At 41.5% G+C, this 27246-nt stretch overlaps 1 protein-coding gene across 12 annotated transcripts in view; it reads left to right on the forward strand.

Annotated features, from left to right (window-relative positions):
• Positions 1-723: 723 nt before the first annotated feature.
• The window catches only part of ART3 (ADP-ribosyltransferase 3 (inactive)), a 32717-nt gene continuing 6194 nt past the window's right edge, over positions 724-27246 (forward strand). For 8 of the 12 annotated variants that reach the window (XM_036022440.1, XM_036022442.1, XM_036022447.1 and 5 more), the window contains exons 1-8: positions 724-855; positions 2046-2123; positions 6491-7208; positions 17349-17381; positions 18297-18329; positions 19314-19343; positions 22094-22126; positions 22956-22988. In XM_036022440.1, the coding sequence (XP_035878333.1) occupies positions 2055-2123; positions 6491-7208; positions 17349-17381; positions 18297-18329; positions 19314-19343; positions 22094-22126; positions 22956-22988 (949 nt within the window). In that variant the 5' untranslated portion in view covers positions 724-855; positions 2046-2054. Of the gene's footprint in view, positions 856-2045; positions 2124-6490; positions 7209-17348; positions 17382-18296; positions 18330-19313; positions 19344-22093; positions 22127-22955; positions 22989-23603; positions 23637-27246 lie in introns of all 12 variants that reach the window. The other 4 variants (XM_036022420.1, XM_036022425.1, XM_036022429.1 and 1 more) reach the window with 1 other exon arrangement.

The following is a 27246-nucleotide window of genomic DNA, read 5'->3' on the forward strand; positions in this document are numbered from 1 at the left end:
TTGGGCTATTATGAATAGTGCTACTATCCAATACAATTGATTAATGCATTTTGATGTACATATGCATGAATTTCCTAGGACACTCAATGGTTTCTTATCTAGTCAGTGAACTCTTAAGTGTTCAACTCTAATATATTCAACATTACAATCAATATATTTACTATGTGTACCTTACTCAGATGAGAATTGTAGTTGCAGGTAATACCAAATCCTTCCCTTCTTAGTGTTGTCACTAGACTTTATACTTAAGAATCTTAACATGTATTCTTGTTAAGGGATATTCATATCTTTTATTAGATTGTGAATGCTTTTCGGTACCTCGTTTTAACTTGCTTGTGTATCCCAGCATCCGGCACAGTGCCTGAATATAGTAAGCTGGTTGAGTGAATGGTGATAGCCATCATCCTTGCCAGCGATCAACACAGCAGGTACCCTTAGTTATGTGAACCATCTAGCAAGGGTGAAGTCTGGCTTTATTTTGACATGTCGGAGTCAAAGGGTTAGGAATGGGAAGTGATCCCTCTCCGAGAAGCCCAGAACTAAGGACTCAGAACTCAATATGCCATGTGGTCAGAGGGAATTGCTGTGGCTTTACAAGCCTCTTAGAGATTTCATGTGTTAACAGTAATGATTCCAAGGGATGGTGCGGGGGCCAGATATAAATAGCAGAACACAAATGGGGTAATGTGCCACTGCCAAGCTGCTACTGGGGGTGTTTATAAAAAGAAAAGCATTCCCTTCCCGGCTCTCACTGTCAACAACCTCCCATGCCGAAGACACACTCAGCACAACTGAGAGAGTGGGGAAGCAGTTTGAGACCTAGCATCATTTAAACCTCCTACACAGGCAAAGAAGGTAAACATTTTTACTTATTTATGTCCAGACTACAGAAGGGAAGAATTTTTAAAACTCCAGCTTTCTAAGCTTACTTGGCATATACTACCTTGTGACAGTCATCTGCCAGTTGTATAGGCCAAATCTTTTTTGGAAAGAGAAGTTGAACACACAAAAGTGGCATTTTTGGTACTATATTTTAGTATCTTTAGTGAAACAAATGGCTCCTAAATAAAGGTGAGAATTTAGGGCCAAAGGGAAGACTATCTCCTTTCTTCTGTGCTTTCATTCCTGCATTCAGATGCCAGAACGTGGTGATTGGAACAGTAAAATAGACATTGTAGTTCAGTTGAGTCATTTCTGCTGTGTTTTAAGTGTGTGGAAGGAACTGTAGACCAGCACTAACGGAATCTTATGATTCATGACTCTGGGACAGCTTCAGCTTGTAGAGCCTCTTGCCCTCCTACTTAGTAGCCCTTTCAGTCTCATAAACATTGGGATGAATATTGCGCATTTAACCAGAGCAGAGTTATATAATCTTATTGGAATTACTGCCTACCCAGTTCCTTCTTACTCTCATTCCCGCCGTCAGGAAGTTATGCAAGACACTTGTTTCATCCTTGGGCTTTTCTTGATTGTGAACATTTGGGGGAAGGAGATCCCTTTAGCTAGCCTTCTGCTTTGTACCACTGCTAGCTTCATCATCTCCTTCATCCTGCTCAAATGAGCTTAACTTGGTTTACAGCAAGCTTAGAAGAGTGGATGATGTACATGGGCTCTAACTCTTGGAGAATTCTTGGAAACTGGGAGCTGGGGGAGCAACTTTGAAATGTTTTTGTTTTTTTTCTAGTTGATGTTAATTTCACGTGCATGCTGAGGGGAGCTTTAGTGACAGCAAGAAAGTACGAGCACCAGTGACTATGGTGGGAGAGACAACTTATCTAGAGGAGAACAGAAAAGGATAGATTTAATGTTGAGCAAATTGCTAAAGTTCTCTGAGTTTTTGTTTCCTCACCTGTATAATAAGGGTGTTAGACCAACAGGCAAAATCTAGGCCCTTTCAGCCACTGGAGTGTACTGATACTCACTTCCTGCCCATCCCGGGACCCAGTCTCACCCAGAAGGAAAATAGACTGTATCATCCAGCTCTGCTTCCCTAAGCCACTTTTTTTTTTAGTCTACTAAATTGTGATTTTTTCGTTTTAATTTAGAAGAGAAAAATGAAGACAGGACATTTTGAAATGGTCACCATGCTGCTGTCAGCTATGATTTTAATGGATATTTTCCAGGTAATGTTGGGAGTGGGAAGTCCATGGTCATTGAACAAGGCACTCTCGAGGTACTGTTACCTGAGGCGTCTGTGTGGGTTTTAAAGCAAATGAGCAGATAAAGTAGACTAATCAGTTTTTTCAAGTAGCTTTCATCTTTCATTTATGTATTTGATACATGTCAATTATAAAAAGTTGGAAAATTAAAAATCAAACAAAAACAGGAGAGTAAAAATCATCCATAGTCTTTCTACTCAGCGGGAAAGACTCTTAATCCGTTGGTGTTTAGTCTCCTTGGCTTTTTTCTGTGTGTGTATTTAATTTACAACATGGGTGCATACAATACATACGTTTTTTATCTTTTTAAGTTAATTCTTGCTGCAAATGTCTATGTCATTAAATATTATGAAAATATGTATTTTTTTCCAAATAAGATGACACTGCAGTGTTTGGCTACATGTTTTTTATTAAACTGCTATATAATGATCATTTTCTCACATTCACTATTTTTTATAGAATTTTTGTTATTTTATTTTTGTTAATATTCTATAACATTTTTATGTAAAATATGAGCTAGGTGTCTCACTTAACCCCCCCAACATTGTTCCCCCCAAATTCAAGAAATTACCTCAGATTATTTGTCCACTGATCTGAGGTAATTTCTTGAATTCTTGAAATCTTATCCATTTTTGAATTTAATATTCTAATACATTGTCTATAGAATCATTATGTATTATGTTGCCTGTACTGTAGTGTGATTTTAATTGAGATAATTCACATATAAAGATTCACCATTTTAAAGTGCACAATTCAATGGTGTTTATAGATTCACCCGTTGTGCATAATTTCACCACTGTCTCATAGTACATTCCCATCAACCTCAAAAAAAGCCCTGTAGCTAGTCAGCAGTTAGACCTAATTCCCTCTTCCCTGCATCCCCTGGCCATCCCACCTGCGTCTTGTCTCTATGGATTTGCCTATTCTGGACATTCTGGATATTTCATCTGTGATTTCTTTCATTTAGTGTAACATTTTTAAGGTTCATTTGCATTGTAGCATGTATTAGTATTCAATACTTTATTCTTTTTTATAGCTGAATAATATTCTATTATGTGGTCAAGCCACATCTTGTTGACCCATGCATTAATTTGTGGACATTTGGGTTGTTCTCCCTTTTTGGCTCTTATGAATGAGTAGTGCTGCTATGAGCTGTCATGTACATATTTTTGTGTGAACATACATTTTCAGTTCTCTTAGGTATATACATAGGAGTGGACTCACTGGGTCATACAGCAACTCTATGTATAACATTTTGAGAAACTGCCACACTGCTCTCCACAGTGGCAATACCATCTTATATTCCTGACAGCAGTGTGTGGGGGTTCACCTTCTCTACATACTTGCCAACACTTAATTTCTTTATTAATATAGTCACTCTACTGGGTATGAAGTAGTATCTCACTATGTTTTGATTTGCATTTTTAATATTCCTTTCCAACATAATTTTAACATATTCTATGGATTTTGATCATTTCTTTCCTTGAGCATTTAAGTCATTTCCACATTTTAAAAAAGATTTTATTTATTTATTTTTAGAGATAGGGGAAGGAAGGGAGAAAGAGAGGGAGAGAAACATCATTGTGTGGTTCCCTCTTGTGTGCCCCCCACCAGGGACCCTGCCTGCAACACAGGCTGTGCCCCAACTGGGAATTGAATGGGTGACTCTTTGGTTTGTAGGCCAGTACTTGATCCACTGAGCCACACCAGTGGGGACCATTTCCACATTTTTGTAATAAAATTTTGGTAATTGAATTTCATCCATATTCATCTTTGTTTGAATGGATAAATCAGAAAAGAAAATATATAATCAGTGTGTTCATCTAACCTTTTATACCTGTCCCTTAATGTTCACCCAGTGGTCCCTGAATGGTGGTGGCATTTGTGAACTTTTTCACTGTTCAAGGCACTCACTGTGCAGAACATGTAATCAACTGTGGCCCTGGGCCAGAAAGACTTGATGTCTAAAATTAGGCATGTGGAGACTGGTTAGGGCATAGAACAGACAGGAACATATTGGATCAACTCAGATGCGATATGAGGAATGTGAGAGGTGGTGACTTCAGGGCACAATCTTGTAATATGTTGAAGTCTTAAAGATAAATCAGGCATCGGTGCCCAGCATACCCTCGGGTACATTCTGTGCTACAGAGGAAAGCGAATTTTTTGGCTAGGAGACAGCAATGATTCAATCTCCTGAAGTTCAAATTCCCACTTCAAGAAACTGACCTACAGACTCAGAATACAGGGGTCTTTCCCAGCAGAATATTCTGTGGCTGGTAACCAAGAAAGATAGTGTCTGACACCAGCATAATTGCTTTGTTTGTCAAATGGTGGTATGAATTGTCTGCCCAACCTTTCATAAGGGTTGTTATGAGAATAAAAGTAAACCCTTCACAAAGTGCCACATAAATTTCAATGATCTGCATCGTTGGAAACAACATTTTGATTAAGGGGACAGACTCAGGAGCTACATTGCCCGGGTTCAAATCTCAATTCCAGGCAAGTTATTCAGCCTAAGGTCTCCAACTGAGAGCATAGGTGATGCAACCGATGTGCCCTGAAAGTAATACAGCAGAGTAGAAAGAGAGAATGATGTGGAAGGCATTATCCTTTGCTTTGTAGAAACCCTTAAATGGTGTTCTGGGCAGATTTGCTCATCCTGTTTTTTGATCAATAGGTTAGAGTACAGGGTTCTTATTTAGTTCACTTATTTAGATGCTTGGCCTTTGAAGTATAAATATAATGCAGATTCTGCCCTTGAGGAAGGTACAGTATAATTAATATATTTCCATCATGAAACAATTAAAAATAACCACAGTTTGTTGAAGGCCTGATATGTATCAGACATGGAGCTAAGACTTTGCTTATATTCATTACACCATTTATCCCCACAACAACTCTATGGTTAAAACATTACTTCCTGCCCTGGCTAGTGTGGCTCAGAGACTTGAGCAACAGCCTGTGAACCAAAAGGTTATTCATTTGATTCCCAGTCAGGACCCATGCCCAGATTTCCAGCCAGGTCCCCAGTTGGGGGCATGCGAGAGGCAACTGATTGATGATTGATGTTTCCCTCACACATTAATGTTTCTCTCCCTCTCTTCCTCCCTCCTTTCCCCCTCTCTAAAAATAAATGCATAAAATCTTTATAAAGAAACATTATTTCCTTACTTTATTCCCATTTTTAGATGGAAAAATTGAAGTTCAGAAATGTCAAGTAATTTTCCCGTAACTAATTAGTACTTAGTAACAGGAATGGTATGAATCCACACAAGTCTGACTCCACACTGGGGTTAGTTACATTACACCATCCTGCTTCTACCATCCGTCACTGAAAGATGGATTAGGCCTTTTTCAGTTGTATATAGCAGAAACAGTGTAAACATGCTCAAGCAAATAGCACATTTGTTGCTTCTTATGACTAAGTTAAAATACAGTCTTCAGGAACAGCTAGACCCATGGCCTTAAGTAATGTTAGGGCTTCATCTCTCTCTCCACTTATCACCTCTACAAGCCTTTCATTCATTAGCTATATTTGCGGGCAGGATTCTCCGTGGAACTAAAAGGATAACTATTGGCTTCTCCAAGCCATTATTATCCTTAGAGCTTATGGTTGTACAGAAGGAAAGAATGTTCTAGTTTTTAAGCCTGATTCATTGCTTATCACTGGGGCTGAAGGTGCAATCCGTCCTACCCAAACCACATGGACAAGGAAGGGAGTCTCCTCCCAAGAAAAAGGGTGATATTTGTCATTATGTCTTTATCATGTATGACATTCCATGCATGGTATTTCATATTCACTCAACAGTTTTGAGGGGTTGAAGAAATCTGGCTAAGAATATTTTCAAAGCCAGGATTGCCACCCCCTTCTTTAGCTTTTTTTTTTCCCTTCCTGAAAATCTGTCCTTAAATGGCATGTTGAAACCATCCACATTCCATGTAGTTATTGATATTTCTGGATTATGCCTACTGTTTTCTTACTGTTTGTCTGTTCCTTCTGTTTTTTATTCCTCAATTTTTTTTCACTTCTTAAGTTTTATATTCATTGACTTTTCCTCAGTATCTCAAAGTTTAATGAATGAGTTACAGGCATAATCATACCCATATCTCACCTGCTAACATTTACTCTTTCACACAAATAGGTCCTTGCTGGAAAAAGTTATCAATAGCAATGGAATACACTTCCTACATTAAAAAACTATATATCCAAAGTTGGTTGTAAACAAGGGAGAGATTCTTGGCAGGACATGAGAGTGTGGAGGAAGTAATATGAGAGAAAATGACACACTAAATATCTTATTTCAAGAGTATTTCCTTTTCCTTTGAAGGTGAAGGCTAATACATTAGACATGGCAGATAATGCATTTGATGACGAATACCAGAAATGTTCTGATAGGATGGAAATCAAGTATATTCCGCAACTGCTCAAGGAAGAGAAAGCAAGCCATCAGCTTTTGGAAGATGTGTGGGAAAATGCGAAAGCCAAATGGGAAGCTCGGAAGACTCAGCTGTTTCTCCCCATGAGTTTTAAGGATAATCATGGAATAGCCTTGATGGCATATATTAATGAAGCTCAAGAGCAAACTCCCTTTTACCAACTGTTCAACGAAGCTGTGAAGGTGGCCGGCCAGTCTCGAAAAGATTACATCTACAGCTTCCAGTTCAAAGCTTTGCATTTTTACCTGACGAAAGCCCTGCAGTTGCTGAGAAGACCTTGTGAGGACAGCTACAAGAATGTGGTGTACAGCACGAGCCAGGCCCCTTCGTTTACCGGTGGAGGGCTAAACCAAGCCAGGTTTGGCCACTTCACCTTGGCATATTCAGCCAAACCTCAGGCTGCAGATGACCAGCACATTCTGCTAACCATTCGCTCCTGCTTTGGAGTTGCCATTGAAAAATTTTTTGATAAAGAAAGTACAAGTGAAAGAATTGTTTTAATACCCCTGAATGAGGTTTTTCATGTGTCACAGGATGGGGCTGGCAACAACCTTATCCTTCTCAGCACAAACAAGACCTGCAGCCACCATGAGTGTGCGTTTCTCGGAGGTAAATGTCTCTGTTCTGTCTGCGTTTATCTGAGGGGGAGGGAGTGGGATTCTCAGGTGCAGGGAGAAGTCAGGAAGGAAAGTGAGAGGTGTTTGAAAGAAGAAATGACAGTGGTGGTCTCTAGCCTAGCTCCTTTCATCCCATTAGTTTCTTTTTCCAAAATATAGTTTTATCAAAGTAATACATTTACAGTTTTATAGAAAGTTAAAAACATAAAATAGTACTATAAGGCAGTCATTCCCATCCAGGGGCAGTTTGCCCCTCAGGATCATTTGGCAATGGCTGGAAACATTTTTAGTTGTCACAGCTATCCCTAGTTGCTACTAGCATCTACTGGGTAGAGGCCAAGGACACTACTAAATGGTGCACAGAACAGCCCCCCACAGCAAAGTACCTGGCCCAGTAATCCGCCCACAAGTGCCTGGCCACAAGTGCCTGTAAAATAAGGATTACAATGAGAAATAGCACCCCCTTCCCACCAGTTCCATTCCCATTTGCCACTCCTCAGTGGCCTCCTTTTTTTTTTTTTTTTTTTTTTTAGCCTTTTTTTTCAGGTGCTTATTGTCATGTTTCTAAGTAATAATATTTTTGGATTTTTATCTGCTGACTTCACAGTACAGAGAATGAATATTTAGCTCTCATATACCATGCATTAATTAGGAATTCTTTATTGCATTGAGCTGTAATAGAAAACCTACCTGAGAACTCTCACTTAATAAGAAGTCTAGAGGTAGGCTGTCCAGAGTTGGTACAGTGGCTCCACTATGTCATCAGTAACTCAAGCTCTTTCTGTTCTCCCAGCCTTCACATGTTGGTTTCTTGATTCATGTTTGCAGTATGACTGTTGTAACTATAGACATCAATCCCTGTTTAAGACAAAAACAAGGGGAAGAGGGATGGCAGCCAAATCTGCCTGTTTAATCAGGAAAGTAAACCTTTTCCCAGAAACTCTTAGTAGATTTCTGATTACATATTATTCACTGGAGCAGCCACATGGTCATTCATAACTACAAGAAAGCTTGGAAAGGATGTAATTAGCATTTCCAACCTCTACAGTACAGGGAGGCAAGGGAGAAGGGAATTAGAAACAGCTGTTAGGTGAGTAAACTAAAAGCTTCTAATAACTGTCAGCCTCCCCGTCCACATCCATGCATTTCCCCCTTCCCATTCTCCCAATGTGGTAAAGGCGGTACTCTTTAAGAACCTCTTTTACCCCAGGATTATTAATCGTATGATTTTTTTTATTTCTTTAGCTTTTTATATCCCATGTATAATGTACTCCCAAATCCTTAGAAATATAACTCTCCTCTTAATACATTCAGATACTGTCTTTTCTTTTTCTGGATATACTCCTCCTGTATTCCCCCGTCCTCCTGCTTGTATGACATGCTCTCTAGACCTGTTGAATATCCTGAAATGTCTCCGCACTACTATTCTGAGACTTTCTTCTGCTTCTCCTGTGAGGAATCCCCTGTGTCTTAAATTTCTTGCTCTTCCTTGAATTACTCCTTTGTTTGGTGGAGTAAGGGTTCTCTGGAAGTTTTCTGAGAGAAGAGACGTTGAGGCAAATTTTCTAAGACTGCGTGTCTGAAAAATCACCTGTCTTTAGGCTTGAATAATAATTTGTGTAGATTTGTATTTCTGTTTCAGAAGTTATTTTCCTAGGAATTTTGGAGATTCCTCCACTGTCTTCTAGTTTCTGGTGTTGCTGTTGAAAAGTGTGAAGCCATTCTTATTACTAAAACTTTGAATGAGACCTGTTTTTCCTTTTCCCCCAGGAAGCTTTTAAGATTTTTCTTTATCCTCAACATTCTGAAATTTTATGATGTTGTGCCTTGGTGTATGTGAGTAATGGGTTAACAAAACTCTTTCTACTTCCTCCTATGAAAATGGCCTCCTGTTGATCTTCTTTTAGCACTTTTTCTCTGAAATCTACCAAAGGTGGAATTCCTAATGGTAAACTTAATGCTTCATTAGTAATGTGCATCTGATCTGGGAGGATTGCAGATGAACTGTAAATAGTTGGGGGGAAGCCATAGTACTGGACATTCCTACATGTACTGTGGCCTACCCAGGTGTTCCTTTTGCTGAGTCCTGGCAGTACAGCCCTAGTATACTGGTATAACAGATATTGTCTTCTGTGACACATAGACGATGTGGTGTGAGGCTATCAAGTTAGGATGGTTGCTGCACCCATCCGAGTAACCTTGTTTCCTTGTAACTGAGCATCATTCTGGGGCTAAAGGCCCTGGACTGCTGTAAGGACTTGCGTTGAAGGGATGACTCTCACACTGTCCTGTTGCTGAGTAGTATACTGTGTTTCTTGCCTTGCATTCTTCTGCAAAGGTGGTGAGATGATGGCCTTTAGAGGTCTTATGAGTGTGATTATCTAGCTGAACCCCAAACCATGGCTGCTGGTCAGGAAGAGTGGGTATTGCAGTGGGGCCTCGGGAGCAGGGTGGACGTTTAGACCTTGACTCAGTGTGGCCAAGGCCCTATGAGATAAAAAGAATAGGTGTGGAAATGCTGATGAAACATCACGGCTGTGTGGGAGCTGATCCACTTATGAATTAATGGCAGAAGCTATGTAACCTTTGAGGTGCTTGGGTCCATAAGGTTGCTCTTGCCTGATCCTAAGAGTGAGTGCCTCCTTAAAGTTTGCATTCAGCACCTCATTTACCTTACCCTAGTCCTGGTCCTAAATCGCAAGGAAGTGAGAATAACTGTTCACCTTGAGGGGAGATGGCTACAGAGAGTAAACCTGTGTAGAGAGGAAAGGTGCCCATGCCCCTCACCAACAATGCATCAGACCTAACCAAAACCCAGGCCAGTTGGAGCCAGCTCATACCAGCTTATGGGAACTGACTGTGGGCATGTATCTCTTCCCAACTCCTCGTACATCACAGTGGCTTGAAATTGGCCATGGCTGAGAGTTATACCACAGGAACCAGCAAACAGTACACATCAGGACCCCCAACTCCCACCATAGGACTTGTTCAACTTTACCAGCACATTACAGCCAGAAACCCATTTGCATCTGGGTTGACAAAATGACACTTCTGATGCACTTAGCCAAATGCCATTTGTGGAGGCTGTGGTTATACACAAACCCTGGCTGCAGTAGCTACTGGCCACATCAGTCACTGGCATCAGGCTGGTTGACAGACAGAGGCATGCAGTGAAGCCCGCAGATTCATGTTCGTGAGTAGAATTGTGGTGAACAAAAAGGGGTGGACATTGGGTTGATTCAGAATTCGGGGGTGGGGGCCTCGGGGCGTGGGGGCGGCATGTTGGTGAGGGTGGCTCAGACCTGCATGAACAAGTACGTTATGAGCCCATTGTGAGGGAGGGGAAAGGGGAATGAGCACACCCCTGTGGGCCTGCCCACAAGGTCAGGCAGAGGCTGCATGACAGGTTAATGTTCAAACCAGCCACTAGAGGAGACCGCTGTGAAGGCTCGCATGTACTATTTGGAGAGCTCTGGCAAAGTCAGGCTCCCCCCCGCACTTGTGTTGATTTACCGCCAAACTGAAGTCTAACCAACGTCCTCTGCTGCCATCTAGAGACAACTAAAGGGAATCTAGGGTCAAAAACTGGATCATTAAAGCTGGGTTGTTTGAAATGCTATGAAGGACAATAGCCAGAGCTTTTCAAAGCAAACCAGGGCCTGACCGGTGTGGTTAAGTTGGTTGGAGCGTCATCCTATATAAGGAACAGTAGGTTGTGGGTTTGATTCTTGGCCAGGGCACATACCCAGACTGTAGATTTGATCTCTGGTCGGGGTGCATGCAAAAGGCAACAAATTGATTTCTCTCTGTTTCTCTGTCTCTCTATCACCCTCCTCGCCCACCCAATGCCTTCCTCTCTCTCCAACACCAATGAAAAAGTGTCCTCAAGTGAGGATTAAATAAATAAAAGCTAGGAGGATACAATTAGAACCTTGTTCTATTGTGACTAATGATAATTTTGGATGAAAAAAAGACTCAGCTGTAAAAAAAGAAAATTTTACCCTTTGCAGCAGCATGGATGGACCTGGAGAACATCATGCTAAGTTAAGTAAGCCAGTCAGAGAAAGACAAATACCATATGATTTCACTCATATGTAGAGTCTAATGAACGAAGTGAACCAAGAAGCAAAATAGAGAGACTCACAGATGGAGAGCAGGCTGACAGCTAAGAGGGGGTGGTGGAGGTGAGGGGTGGAAGGATTGAGCAAAAAGGAAAAAGGGCTCATGTGTGGTGACTGGGGGGATGAGGTATAAGGGGGATAAATGGCAATGGAAAAAATAAAATAAAAAATTTTTTAAAGTTACACTGTACCTAAATTTAGTGCTAACACAGTCCTGTGTTATTGTTTTGCACTTACAATTTCCAAAATAAAGAAGTGTTGTGGGCCTTACAAAAACTAGTTAGCTAAAAAAAAAATAAAGTAATTCTGCTTGTTAGGGCATGGAGAGAGTACCAGTGTCCCATTTGATAATGCAATTCCCGGTGGTCAAGATGTAAACTTAGTATTAATTCAAAACTATGGGAGTGAACTGTGCATAAATGGTAAGGAAACCCTTTATTCCTTCTCATGGGAGAATCACCACAGGTTAATCTGCTATACTGTTTTCCCAGAGAAATTGGTAAAGGTGCAATGTCAGCTGTATAATAGGCTACACTGCGTATTGTTAAACAAGATGCAGCCAGACAGAGTGAGAGAGCAAGAAGCAGTGCCAGCATGTCAGTCTTTTGCACCCTAATCACAGCAGTGACATCTCATCCTTTTGGCTGTATTCCATTTGCTAGAAGCAAGTCACTAGGTCCCGTCCACACTGAAGAGGAGAGGATTACCAAGGGTATGAATACCAGGAAGCAGGATCTTTGGGAGCCACATTAGTGGCTGTTTACCATAATCCCAATCCATTTTAGTCTGTCACCTCCCTTTGGGGGTGATCCACATTGGCTGCCCTTTTTCTGTAATGATGAGCTCCATCGTGACTTCTGCAGGCAGAGGAGAGCAGCCACAGAACCACAGGGAGCAAAGTCAGCAACCAGTTTCTTATACTGGTATTTTTTATCTGTTTACCGAGGTCGTATGGAATTTTTATTCATTTACTGAAGTGAACGCAGGTGTTACAGGATTGTCCACCCACCCACAGAGGCCAGGGCGAGCACACCCACACAAAAAGGGCAGGAATATATTCTTCCTCCAGTTCCCCTCACTCTCCAACTGCTAATTCCTTGGTGCTTGGGAGCTCAGTCAAAGCAGAAGTCAGCATGATTATGGGCAATGTGTAGGTAGTTGAAGACAGCCAGACCAGACAGTCCTGTAGAGATCTTCAGTGGGGAGGCTGGTAGAATGTTCATTTGAGGGGCCAGAGCTTCATAATGATTTCCTTGCTGTGGTAGACTGTGGAGTCAGGAGCTGTACTGCAGACCATGGCTGCACATACACGATTTACTTTGTCAGTCTCCAGAGGCTTTTCTTCAGACACAGTTGCTTCATATGAGCAGGCATGTGAATCTTTAACATGAAGATTGATTTCATGAGTTGCATTTGCTGCATTTATTTCCATCGAGAGGGACTGCACTGAGTTTTTCTTTAGTGATCCAGTTCTGATGTCTCAGTGACCTGGTCATACTGCTAGGGCAGCAGTGTTGGCACACGGGAGTACAGAAACATAGATGTGCATGCTCCTTGCCAGGATCATCCTTTTGAAGTTCAGCTCTTCATACATAGCATCTGAGGCAACGAACATGTTATCATCATTACAGTGAATGGATGCAGCCTTCTATTGGGTTTGCCCAACCTGGGGGCAGGCTGTTTTGCTGGAGAACTGGATTTCTGTTCAGGTGTGAAGTCTTGTAGGGAAGGCCCCCACTGAGCCAGTAGTTTGGGTAAAATAGTAGGTAAGGCTTTGTAATATCTAATACAGAGGTTTTCAGACTCTCTCAGTTTATGGTCCTTTCCTTAGTGTTATTGTAATTATTTTCACTGTTCCTAGGCTTAAAGAAATAGCCCCAAATCCTACTTATTAGGTCAAATCAAACAACTGGGTAAGCATTTATTTCCTAACACCTTAGTAGCTACTTGAAAAAATAATACACAGAAACTTTTTAAAAAGTACTATGTATATGCCTATTGGACAGTGCACAGCTTCTTAAACCTGGGAGTTAAATTAGACACCACCTTATTTCCCGATCCACGTTGATTTTCACATATATTTGGTTTTTATCACAATTGCTGAAAACTCAGCTTTGCCACCGTATGATATCACCAAACAGAACATAACATAACTTTGCAACTGCATTCTACCTCAAGCTAGCAGTTTAGGCGGTGTCTGACAGATATCAACTATGGCTGTTGTTTGTCTTGAAACTTTAAGTGTCCCTTGGTACCCCTGTGAATTTGCTGTAGGATTCAGCACACCTTTGCTAACACTGGGAAACTGCAGGTCTGAGGGATGGGCAGCCGCCTGTGTGTGAAAGGGGCTCAGGCCTTTAGGAGCCAGGTTTGCCCCTTAACTGGAGGTGAAATTTTTGTGTGACAGTGAACCTTTTGGGAGTTTTTCCTCTCTTATGGGACTCTAGTTCAGAGAGAATCCATTGTGTGTTAGGACATTGGGTTGGAGAGTTATGCCTTTTATTTAGTGAGAAATTCTGTCTCAGATAGGCCCATAACAGGCTGGCAGTAGCAGCTCTACAAAGGGAGGAAGTCCTTATGTCCAAAAGCCCAGTGGCCGACAAACGCTGCTGCAGTCTTGTTACCAGAGATTCCAGTCAGCCATGAGTTAGGTCACAGATGTCTGTGATGTCTTGGGATCTGAAGGAAATGGGGAACCCCTGGGAGGGCTTAACTTACCATTGTCTGGAGTGCTCTTCAGGCCTCTTACTATAGCATTCCCTGGTAAAATGACAACTCATGTGTTCCAGTGTGTTTTATGGAAATAGGCACTATTCCTGATCCTGTGGGTTCTTTCCCTGGCCTCTGCTAGTCTCACACATATGAGCTGATCAGTACTTTGCTGAATACTCAAGGGAAATCCTTTTGTTAACGGGAGAAACCTGGTTCTTCTTGCTGATGCATGTAAAGAATTACAGATCAGCAAATCTCTCAGCATGCAGTCAGGGTTTATTAGTGATCCGTTCCCATGGAAGAGAACAGGCCTAGCTAAGGGGATGGAGGAGAGGCAGTGTAAAAGGTTCAGGTTCAGGGCAGCAAAAGTAAGGGTGGCTGAAGGCTGGGGTGGCCAGAGAACCAAGGAGCAGCAAGAGCGGGAGTCCTTTGTTCTGAGGACTTACATAGTGGGCGGGATGAGGGTGAAGAAGTTATATATTGATTGACAGGTAAAGGTGGTACCAGCTTTCCCAGGGGGATGTGACTACCCAAACTTAGGTAGGTGTGGGAGTCTGTTAGCCCAAGTTCTTATCTTGTCCAAAACTCCATTTTTTCATCTTATAAAATAGATACATGACAGGAGGCAGTTCATTAAAGTTGGGGCAGTTTCCCAAAGTTATTTATGGGCTCTTTCTTTAAGCATTAGGGACTCCCTCATAAAACAGATAGTGACCAGAGGTAGGCAATGAACCAAAGTTGGTTTATGGGCTTCTTCTTTGGGCACTGGGGACCCTCTCCCACCTTCCAGGCCTTGGGATGAAAGCACAGTTTCAAGGCTTTCTTTTCCAGATAGTGGAGACGATTCTCAGAATTCAAGGACTTCTCTCCTCCCGTGCTAACATTGCATTTCATGTGATGTTGGAACACCTGGCAATTTTATCAGACCTGGCTCAGGACTGCTGAGTTAGTGGGTGAGATGTCTCCTCCTCCTCCCAGCCTTGGTTTGCTATTCATTCTACCGAAATGCTAAATCCTGGCAACCGGGATGCCAGGTGCTGGCCAGCAACAGCAGTGCAGTCTCTGAGCTTGACCTCTGCTGTCTCCTGCCGCACTTTGGTGATCTCAGGGCTCTCTGCCTGTGTGCTTCCCTTCTCTTCAGTACTGTGTAATAACCAAGTTATCCTGGCATTTTCTTTGTGGAAAAAAATTAAACTACTTAATAGTTATAATACTACTTGATTTCTCTATTTATTCTTGAATTGTTTTTGATATATTTTCTAGGAATTTGTCCATTTGTCTTGTATTTCAAATTTATTCACAGTATCTCATGTTTTTTCACACCTGTTGAGTCTGTGATTATATTCTCTTTATTATTCCTTATACAAAATATTTGTGCCTTCTCATGTTTACTTCTGGATCAATCTCTTACCCATTTTTAACCCCGTTAGTTCTTTAGAAACCTGAAATAGTTTGATTACTTTCCTGTGGTGAAAACCCTAGTGAAAAATTAAGCCCGGAGTCAAACAGAAGGACACGCGCAGCGCTGGAGGGCGGAACTGTGTTGAACGTTAAAAGGCGCCCCTGCAGGTGTCAGCCAGGCCCACGTGGTGGTTGTTCCACGGGATGTGTGAACCCAGCCACCATGCTGTATGCCTCAAACTTTTAAAAAATCAGTTATCAGCCCTGGCTGGCGTAGCTCAGTGGATTGAGCGTGGGCTGGGAACCAAAGTGTCCCAGGTTCAATTCCCAGCCAGGGTACATTCCTGGGTTGCAGGCCATAACCTCCAGCAACTGCACATTGATGTGTCTCTCTCTCTCTCTCTCTCTCTCTCTCTCTCCCCCTCCCTAAAAAAAGAAATAAATAAAAAATCTTAAAAAACAAAACAAAAACAAAAAAAATCAGTTATCAGAAATTTCAACAAAATACATAAGCATTAAAAAAGCTACCCATCCTTTACTACTGAGGAGGCTGTCAAAAATTTTGTTCATAAAAATCACTTGGGAGCGCTTGTTTAAAGTGCAGATTACAAGGTTTCACTCCCAGGAGTTCTATGTCAGTAGTCCTGGCTAGAGTCCCAGCGTTTTCCATTTTAATAAGCATCTAGGTCATTCTGAAATATGTGATTGAAAGACTACACTTTGAGAAAAATGTTCTAATTTGTGTTGCAGACCAAAGATAAAGGCTTTTTAAATTCCCCAGTGTCTAGTCCACAAGTTAAATCTGTTATATCCGTGGCTTTCTCATTCCCACCTCCCCTCACCTTTCCCTTCCTCTCAACTAAGCCCTCTGGGTAAGGCTTGCACTTGTCCCTCATCTTCTGCCGGGGCAACGTTTTGTAATTGTCTCTAGAACTGTTTATTAAATGTGAGGTCTAGCCAAACACCTGAGGTTAGCCTCAGGGCACCACCAGACTCTCACAGATCTGTACCAGTTCCTGGACTGGTAGAAACTGGACCAAGTCACCTGGATTCTTGGTTCATACCCCACAGGCCCCTCAGGAATGCTCCCATCTTTGATGGATAAGTTTATCTGCAGGTAACTGAACTTGATTAGATCATTGAGTTATCCAGCCATGGAGAAGAGATCGTAGGGCACCTAGATCTTCTGGGCATTCTGGGAAGCCCTCCATGGCTCAAGGTGGCACCAGACCTAAGTACCCTCTCACTGACCTTCTTGCCTTAACTGCAGTTGGGCAGGCTAGCAGATTCCCCTCTATGTCAAGTCTCAGGGCAGTCGCTGCTGCGCTGATGATTTTTTTCACCAGCAAGAAGGCCCTAGGACCCCATAAAAGTATGCTATTAGATGCTATGTTCCTGTTCCCCAAAAACTGTGGGTCTCCTTACACACAGGTCAGTTTCTCCATATGCATGTGAAGGATCTTTGTTCCTATATTCAAGGATCTTGAAGCTCAGTTAAAGATTCTTTTTCTCCAGTGGATAGGAATTGTCACAGTAAAGGAATAGGTTTGCCGTTGACGACATTTAGTGTCTGAAGAGAGGATTGTTGGATAGGTAAATCTTCTAACTTTAGCTTTGGATGGGCCTCTGGAGGTCATTTGAAGCAATCCACCACTAAAAGATACAGATAAGGAAGCTGAATTCTAGAAATGTTAGATGTATTATCAAAGATGGGACTGCTGTTTGATGACTGTAATATGGATACAAACATGTAGTTCTTCTGCCATTTGCATCCCACTAAGTTATGGGCCTGATAGACTAGAAGCTGATAGATCAATTACTAATAGCCACAGACAGGCCTGAAATCTTTCCTAGGGTAGATTGTATCTAACTAATAAAGCTTTATCTTTATGTTTCAGGACTAAAAACTGCAAACTGTGTTGAGAACATGGGTAAGATATGCTTTAAATTTAGAATTCTCTGTAATGGAATTCTTCCATGTGATTTCTCACAGGTCGGGGTGGCAGCCATCCGACCGTACTGTCGTACTGTCCGCCACCATTTTCTCCAGGCAGGGTTGTGCCTCTGCTGCCCCTTCTCAGGGGGAGGGCCCAGGAGCGTCCACTGTTGCATGCCTCCCCCATGCTCACCCCAGCCCTGCTGGTTCTCTCAGACACTGCATTTATCTTGGGCAAGTAGTAGTACCATTCCACTCTCCCCAGCCCATCCTTGCAGGAGTGTCAGTACTCCTGAGTGTCCCCACATGATTCCCGTACACAGAGCCAGACTCATACCCCTGTGTTTGATGTTTCAGGAGATACCATGTGGGAAACTAATGAAGGACTAAAGCGAATGTGCCTCAAGGGCAGCCTGGAGGGACAGAATGGTAATACAGTCCATCTCCACTTCCTTAGGAAGCACAGGAGGATGTGACAGAGATCATCTTCCTTAGAGGATTCATGAGAAAGCTTTGGGTAGATAAACAGGAATTCTAAGAGTATTCAAGAATAGCATCACTCGTAGGCCCAACAGATTTGGACCAAAGTTGCCAGGAAATACCTTGGGCTGATGAATGCTTTGGGTGGATTTTTTAAAGAATTCCTTATTTAAAAGTTTGAAAATAAGCGTCCATTTCTAGCTGTCTTCCTGGCTAGTGTTCTGTGAATTCTTCGTGTAATTAAAATGAATCCATATCCATTCGTTTTTGAGATTGAAATTTTTGTCTCTCTCATCTCACCGTATTTCATGTGTATCTTAAACGTAAACCAACTCGAGTTTTTGTCATTAATGAATGTTTAAAAATAGACTCAACCTGATATTCATGTCTGAGCATAGTACTACATAATGAAAACATTTTTGTATTTCAGACTATTTCCAACCCATCCATGTCTCCAGCCCTGGTAAGTATGCTCTCATATTTAAAAACAATCCTTATATGGATGTTTAGTAGTTTTTTCTTATTTAACAAGTTCATTTCTTAGCTGAAGAAAAAGAGTATCTTGCAGATATGAAGGAGTAACTTGGCAGATATGAGGCGGGGAGAAGATAGAATCTATTCTGGGGAAATTTGCTTCTTTATAAACGAGAGGGTTAGCACTCTGGAGAGCTGAACAAGGTGGAAACATTCTAGGGAATAAGGTTGGTGGGACCTGAAAAGCTAGTCACTCTTGAGAGGTCTGAGGGCTCTACATCCAGTCATCGAGATGAATCTGTGTGACACCATTCAGATGAAAGTAGAAGTTAGTCATTTGCATTAGTCACTTGCACCTCTCAAATATGCTAAAGTTTGGTATCATTTAACTAGAATACCTGGGTGATTAGATGCCCCTGCCCCCTGCCCGTTTCCAATTATGGTGATATGGCCGAAATCACTTCTGTGCATTTCAGTTCCTCATTACATGTTTGGCCCATGTAGCTACAGCAAGATTTACTTTATTAAAGACAGAGGTATTTGGCCTTTCCCTAAGTATGTAATTTACTTGACGTTTGAAAGATAATTTCCTGTCCTTATGTGAAGCATTTCATACTGCGGGGGACTTGCTTGGCAACACTTCTTATTGGCTCATTGCAGGCAGAAGTTTTACTGGTTACTTCCCAGGGATCTCAGCTAACTCTTCAAGACAGACATTTTTCTAGCTCACTGAGATCCCCCAAACTTGTTATGTGGGATGGTTTTTCTTGAGCTGCCCAAGGAAATTTCCAGCCTAATTAGCCAAGGTGCATTTAGACTCTGGCCGACACTTAAATTTAGTGGCATGACTTTACTGGATGTACTAAATGGTTCTTTATGGTCCTATTACCTGAAAAGAGTTTTGCTGTAACTATAGTAACTTCCCATGATTTTATTCTATCGTTAAAATGGAAAGTTTCTTTTTGTAACTTAGGTGATAAAAACCAGAAGCTTGAAGACCCTGGTAAGACGTTTTCATAAACTCTGGGCCTTATATTTTCAAGACAGTTCCTTTAGGGTGGGACCAGGTGGGCGTGGCATGGTAAGGAACAGTGGGAAGAGGGAAGAACTACTTTAGCTTACTAGTTTGGTATAGCAGAGACCCTCCTGAGTTTTGGATAGACTTCTTTTTTTCTCTCTTTTTTTAAAAATATATTTTATTGATTATGCTACTACAGTTGTCCCATTACACCCCCTTCATTCCCCTCTACCCTGCACAACCTTTCCCACCCATATCCCCCCCTTTAGTCATGTCCATGTGTCATACTTATAAGTTCTTTAGCTTCTACATTTCCCATACTATTCTTGCCCTCCCCCTGTCTATTTGCTACCTACCATCTATGCTACTTATTCTCTGTACCTTTTCCCCCTCTCTCCTCCTCCCACCCCCCTGTTGCTAACTAACTCTCCATGTGATCTCCATTTCTGTGGTTCTGTTCCTGTTCTAGGTGTTTGCTTAGTATGTTTTTGTTGGATAGACTTCTTTATAAAGATGACACAGCAGCTGTCTCTGTGTTTCTTATCTAGCAATCTTCAGGTCACCCCAGTAGAGAAGTTGAGGAACTAGTTGTAGAGAATATAGTACTTTCTGCTCTACACTAGCAGTTATGTGGATGAAGAAAGGTGTGGCTAATTATTCCACACACTGTTGTGACCTCGGGTGTTGGGCAGGGGCATTAAACATAAGCATGATTTCTTCTAAATTAAAAATTAGGATTTTTTATATTTACTTCCGCTTCCAGCCATCTAACAGATGCTGTTAGCTATATCCATTTGATTATTTAGTATATTCCCAAGTTTTTGTCTTTTTTTAAAATAATGTTATTCAGATGTCCTCAAGGGTGCTAGGACAGGAACACTCTCTTAAATTACCATGAGATTATAAACTGGAACCTTTCTGGAAGACATTTTGCTAATATGTATTACTAGCTTTTAAAATTGTTCATACCTTTTAACCTAGCTATAACACTTTTAGATATTTGTCCTAAGGAAATAATGGTAAAGATTTGTGTATAAAATGTGTACAAAAAATATCTACATAGTGCTGTGGTAGCCAAAATTTATAAATAACCTTAGTGTTCAACAGGTGGGTATTAAATAAAATTATACCATAGTATGAAACAATACACTTAAAAATCATTTTTGAAAAATATTTAAGCATATGAGAAAGTATTTACGAGGTCTGTCTAGAAGAGATCTAGCCATGTAATATTTAAAGAAAGACATTTCTTGAAGAAGATACAAGATACAAGAAACATTGTACATAAGACAATGATGCTTCAGTCCCCTTCAAGTAGGCACCTTGGAACCTCACACAGTTCTCCCAGTCACCATCAGCTGCCCTGTCATATTTTCCTGAATTTCACTGATGGTATGAAATCTCTTCCCTTATAAAGGTGATTTTAGGAAAAGCCAGAAGTCTCAGGGTGCCAAATCTGGGCTGTTGGAAGGCTGAGTTACCTGGGTGATTCGGTGTTTTGCCAAAACACTACATGAGATGTAGGACATGAGAGGGTGTGTTTTTGTGATGAGGCTGCCAATCACTAGTTGCCCATAGCCTTCTGAACTCATCCTAATAGCTTCTGCAGAGAAATGTTCAAACTTAACACAAAATTTGATGTAGATTCATTGCTCTACTTGCTCAGTCATTTTGAATGCAACAGCCACACAGTACACATGCTCACTCAATGGCATCTACTGTCCCCACTGACTAGTACAGTGAAGTTGTCATTGTTCACACATGTGCATTCCAGTCCACTCTCCTTGGGTGCCAGGTTACATCAATGTCGTGCAAACCATTCTTGCAATGTTAACAATGGTTGGACTTTTTCCGGACAGACCTTGTATATACAGTGGCAAATAAAATAGGATAAAACATAACATGTAGAATATAATACCAATTTTATTTCAAAATGTAAAAAAGTCCAAACTTCCAGATAGAAGAGAAATAAGTACTGGGGATTTGATGTACAACATGGCGACTGTAGTTAACACTGCTGTATGATATATTTGAAAGTCCCTAAGAGAGTAGATCCTAAGTTCTCATCATAAGGAGAAAAGAGTTTTCTTTCCCCTCCTTTTTTTTTGGTATTCATATGAGATGACAGATTTTAAATAAACTTATTGTGGTAATCATTGAAAAATCTATGTAAGATAAGTCATTATCCTGTATACCTTAAACTTAATCTGGTGCTACATGTCAGTTACATCTCAGTAACACTGGAAAATATGCTAAAAATGTATATGCACATATATGTATACATAACAAAGAGATTGGTAGGAAATATAGCAAAATTGTTAAGAAAGAGTGAGATTTGGGATTAAGAGTAATTTTTAATAATTTCCTGTGTTTTTCCAAATTATCTGTAATTATAATATATGACTTATATAATCAAGACATTTTATTTAAAAAAAATACATTATGACAGATGACAAATGTAGATCAGAGTCCTCGGACTGAATATTTTTAAAAAACCAACGGAGCTGTTCTGCTTAACCTAGGAGAGATCCTGAGCCACTGGCCAGTGTTCTCACCAGAAATCAGCCAGGCTCCAACGGCTTAGATCTCTCTCTCACTCTGTCCACTGTCGTCTCTCAAAGCTTTTAAGAGTTTTCCACTGTATAAATAGCCACATAAATGTGAGGTTAAATTAATTTTCAAGCCAAGCGCATTTTTCACTAAGTAATTCCTGTTCTTCCTATTCTCACCTTTAGGAGTGAAAAGCCAGGAGTCCCCAGTCTTACCTGGTAAGTAATCTTTTTACTTACTCCTTGAGACTAACTGCATGGTTGGGAGACATGAGGACTCCTTGGACTAAGGGCATTGGTGGATGTGGAGAGTTTGAGGAATGGGTTAAGCCAGAACAGACGGATTTCATTTTTGAGTGCTTATTATGTTTCATGCAGTATACTAAGCACTTCTAGGATGTATCTCCTTTAATCATCACTTCCTACCAACCTGCAAGGTATTTCTTCTGCGTAAATAAGGAAGTGAAAGTCAGAGGGATTAAGACGACTGTGTAATCATAGAGCTAATTACTATAATGATAATAGAACCAAACCAAGCAGACTCTTATACCCAGTACGATTTCATTTAAAAGCCAGTGAGTGAACTTGGTGATATACTGGCCAGATCATGGAAGTTCTTGAAGTCCAGGCTAAGGAGTTTGGGTTTGTCCAGCTAGAGAATGAAGAGCCATCAAAAAGTGTTTTTGTTGTTACTGCTTTTTAATTGTTTTTCTTTCATTGACTCCAGAGAAAGGGGAAGGGAGGGGGAAAGAGAGGGAAAGAAACATTGATTTGAGAGAGAAACCTAGTTGATCAATCAGTTGCCTCTTGTACATACCTTGACTGGGGACCTAACCAGCAACCAAAGCATGTGACCTGACTGGTAATTGAATTCTCAACCTCTCGGTTTGCAGTATGATGCCCAACCAACTGAGCCATACTGGCCAGGCTGTTGTTACTCTTTTCTTTTCCCTATTTTAAAGTGTTGGTGATGGGGGAGGTACAGACAAATGGAAGCATTAACAATGCAAGATCATTAAATATAACCAATAGTAATTTCTGTCTTTAGGTATGAAGAGCCATGAGCCCATCCAAATACCTGGTAAGACAGATTTCTATTCACTCTTTGGGCCCAAGTATGAGGTGAGAAGGATTCCCCTTGGCATTAAAAACAGTATTGTCATGAGATAATTGTTGTTTATTAATATTTCCTTTACAACTGCCTGCCCATCATTCACAAAGATTTAGCTGGGGAAGAGAGTAGAGAAAGTGCCTTTACTCCTGTTTCTGGATCAGGGAAGTTAGCTGTTGGGGGGCATTGCTGGAGGGCCAGGCTGCTGGGACCTGACTGCATGCAGTCTAGCACCTTTCAGGCTCTATAGCTAAAGGTACTCCAGTGGAAACTTCAGCTTCATGCAAAAGCTGTCTGTTAGCTTTTGGCTAACATCGCAGTATCTAGGATGTCTAGGTAACAAAACGTAATATTCTTCTGGCATAGAGATAGACTTAGTGAGGTTCTGTGGTAGAAGCCTCCTCTACGTTTGCAGTGGCTTTGCACTGTGAGGGTTCATGTAGCCAGAATTTTTCAATAAAAAGCCAGGAACTACAATTAGTGGGAACTTTGGCACTTGTATCACTTGATCTTATCAAACAGGAGTTTGGAAATTGTATTCGCTGGAGCAAACTGCTAGTCATTGAAAACGTCTTTCTCATTTAGGAATGAAAATTCCAGAACCTTTCCCATTACCTGGTAAGCAGTGGTAGGCATGCCAGAGAGGAAGGTGCCAGTTTGGGGACAGGGCATGGACATACTCCTCAGCATCAGACATGCAGGGGAGCCCAAGTACTTCGCAAAAGATCACATAAGTGAGTGAGGACCCAAGTCTCTTAGCTTGCATCCAAGTGCCCATTCCTTAGGAGTTGCAGTTCCTCAGGTGTATTTTTTCAGTGGATTTACTGTGGCAGATTTAACCTACCTTTACAACAGAGCTATTCCACGGTTATTTAACAAGTGTGAGGCTGTCTCTGAGGGCAAGGCCATCAGGGCCTTGAGCATCTGTGGCCAAAGAAAAGGAACAGTGACTCCTGTCAAGTTCCTCAGAACTTAGGCTCACAGTGGAGGGAAGAATAAAAGCTCTCAAACTTAATTTTTCCTGAGACAAGAAGTAAATAAACTAAGTGGGCACAACACAGCCAGAGAGCTGTGGACGGTAATAACACTTCTCTATGACTCAGAGTCGTCATCTTTCAAACGTGGCTAACGCTTGTCATGTCTGGCTCTGGGGACGTTGGTAAGGACTGTGAAAACACAAACTCTCAGGGTGCAAGCTGCTATCCAGCACTTAAACTCTTTCTCCTGAGTTCATATAGTGTTTGAAAATAATTTTTGGTAGGTTTTATTATTTAGGCATGATTATCTGTTGAAAAAGTGGACTTTTGGCATTCACTAAACTGCGTCCATCCACACAGTGCTCTGCCTTTCCTAACACTGCTGTCTGTGGACATTTCCTGCTGTGTACAGAAGTAGCACGTTCACAATTAATTACCCAAAGCACAAACAGAGGCCCTGAGAGAGCGTCCAGCTGCTCATTACCCTGTCGGACTAATGTGGCCACAATTCAAAAGTGAATCTCTAATGACACTGATGAGGCACCTTGTGTGTGTACACATGTCCTTAGCTCCCTGGACCCGAGGAGCACAGTACTCTCAGAGGCACAGCTTCCAAGCAGGTGTGGGGATGGACATGAACTGTGTAGACAGAGACCCAGCTTCATGAAGTCTCTCCTCTGTCATTTCCTTTTGGGTAACTTTGTGGTGTTTGTTTGCTTATTTAAATCACTTTTTATTTTTCAATCATAGTTAATATACAATCTCATATTACACCTCAATGTTTAGATATTATATAACTTACAAGGTGATCATCCCCATAAATCTCATACCCACCTGGCACCATACACAGTTATTAAAATATTATTGACTATAAATTCCCTATGTTGTACTTTACATCCCTATGGCTATTTTGTAACAACCAATTTGTACTTGTTTCCCCAATTTTATTTTATTTTTAGAGAGAGGGGAAGGGAGAGAAAAAGAGGGAGAGAAACATCAATGTGTGGTTGCTTCTCACACACCCCCTACTGGGAACCTGCCCCACAAGCCAGGCATATGCTCTGACTGGGAATCGAACCAGCGACTCTTTGGTTTGTAGGCCAGTGCTCAATCCACTGAGCCATGCCAGCCAGGGCCACTTTGTGCTTCTTAATCCCTCTACCTTTTTCGCCTAGCTTCCCCAAACCCACCTCCCAATTCTGGCAACTGTCAAAATGTTCTCTGTATCTGAGTCTGTTTCTGTTCTGCTTGTTTGTTTATTTTGATTTTTAGGTTCAGTTTTTGATAGAGATGTATTTATTGCCATCTTATTGTTCATATTTTCTTTTTTTTCTTCTTTTTAAAGACCCTTGCATAGTTTATATAACACTGGTTTACTGGTGATGAACTCCTTTATCTTTTCTTATCTGGGAAGATCTTTATATGTCCTTCCATTCTAAATGATAGTTTTGCTGGGTAGAGTAATCTTGGTTGTATGTCCTTGCTTTTCATCACTTTGAATACTTCTTGCCACACTTTTCTGGCCTGTAAAACTTCTGTTGAGATATCAGCTGACAGTCTTATGGGAGCTTCCTTATAGGTAACTATGTTTTCCTTGCTGCTTTTATTATTCTCTCTTTGTCTTTAACCTTTGGCATTTTAATTAGGATAGTGTCTTAGTAAGGGTCTCTTTGGGTTCATCTCATTTGGGACTCTGTGCTTCTCAGACCTGTAGGTGTATTTCCTTCACCAAGGTAAGAAAGTTTTCTGTCATTATTTTTTCAAATAGGTTTTCAATTTCTTGTTCTCTCTCTTCTCCTTCTGACCCCACCATGATGTGAATGTTGGTACACTTAAGTTGTTCCAGAGGCTCCTTACACTGTCCTCATTTGGGGGGATTCCTTTTTTTTTTCTTTTTGCTGTTCTAATTGGGTGTTTTTTGCTTCCTTAAATTCCAAATAGCTGATTCGATTCTTGTCATCACCTACTCTACAATTGATTCCCTGTAATTATTCTTCATTTCAGTTATTGTATCTTTTATTTCCAACTGGTCCTTTTTTATTGTTTCTATGTTCTTTTTCACGTTGTTGAAGTTCTAAGTTCCTTGAGCATCCTTATTACCATTGTTTTGAACTCTGTATCTGGTAGTATGTTTGCCTACATTTTGTTTTTCTGGAGGTTTCTCCTCCTCTTTTATTTGGGACCTGTTTCTTTGTCTTAGCATTTTGACTGCTTCTCTATGCTTCTATGTATTAGGCAGAGCTGCTGTGTTTCCCAGACTTAGTAGAGTAGGCCTGTTTAGTAGGTATCCCATAGGGCCTGTGGTACAGCCTCCCCAGTGTCCCAAGCTGGGTGCTGTAGGTGTGCCACTGTCCTGTTGTAGTTGAGCCTTGATTGCTGTTGGGAGGGATTGACCTGCAGGCCAATCCAGCTCCAAGGACAGGCTGTAACTACAGTGGAGGAGCTGTTGTGCAGGAGTCAACCCTACAGATTAGGACTTAGTTCAGTGGGGCTCTGGTGTTCACCAAGTCCGCCACTTGAGTGTGTCACTCATGGAGGTAGTAGGGTTGTAATCTGGCATGGTCTGGAGCTGTCCATTGGGTGCACTGGTTCTGGGGCCTCCCAAAAGTTGCAAGTTTAGCCACCACCTGTGCCCTGGCCTGGACTACCCAGCATGAGCTACCAAGTGATCTGTAGATGGCTGCTAATTGTGCTGCGCTTGGAGGTGCCAGGGGAGGCCATGCTGTAAACCAAGGTCAGCTGCTGCTACTGCTGGGCCTGGGGCTACTTAGAAAGAGGTAAGGGGTATGGAGAGGCAGCTGCTGCTTGTTTGAGAGGTTTTAGAAAAGCTCAAAGCATGAGACAAGAGAGGCCAGTTGTATGGAAAAGCCAGTGAAAATGGCTTGTGCGGGGGGGTCTCAGGAAATCACCAGGGTAGGGTGGACAGTGATAGCCAGGTTGATGGGGACTTAGATATGGTGCCTGCCTATTGGCTCTGTAAGGTAGATGGTCTCAGAAAAGGAACAATGGCCTCTACCAGCACTACTCTCTTACAGAAAGCTCCCTCCCCAGTTTTTACCTTGATGCAAGACAATTCAGGTCCTTCCGCTATGTCCCTGATTCCTTTCAAACTGCTGCTCCAGCAGTGAGGCTCAGAGGGAGTGAGTCAGAGTAAGTACCTTAAAGGGCATGGGCCCTTTAAGAGGAACACCTGAGACTCCAGAAGCCCTCCTTCTCACTCAGCCATAATTCTGCTGGTTTTTACAGATTGA

The sequence above is a fragment of the Phyllostomus discolor genome, chromosome 1, assembly GCF_004126475.2.
Source record: "Phyllostomus discolor isolate MPI-MPIP mPhyDis1 chromosome 1, mPhyDis1.pri.v3, whole genome shotgun sequence".
In the NCBI taxonomy this organism is placed as follows: Eukaryota; Metazoa; Chordata; class Mammalia; order Chiroptera; family Phyllostomidae; genus Phyllostomus; species Phyllostomus discolor.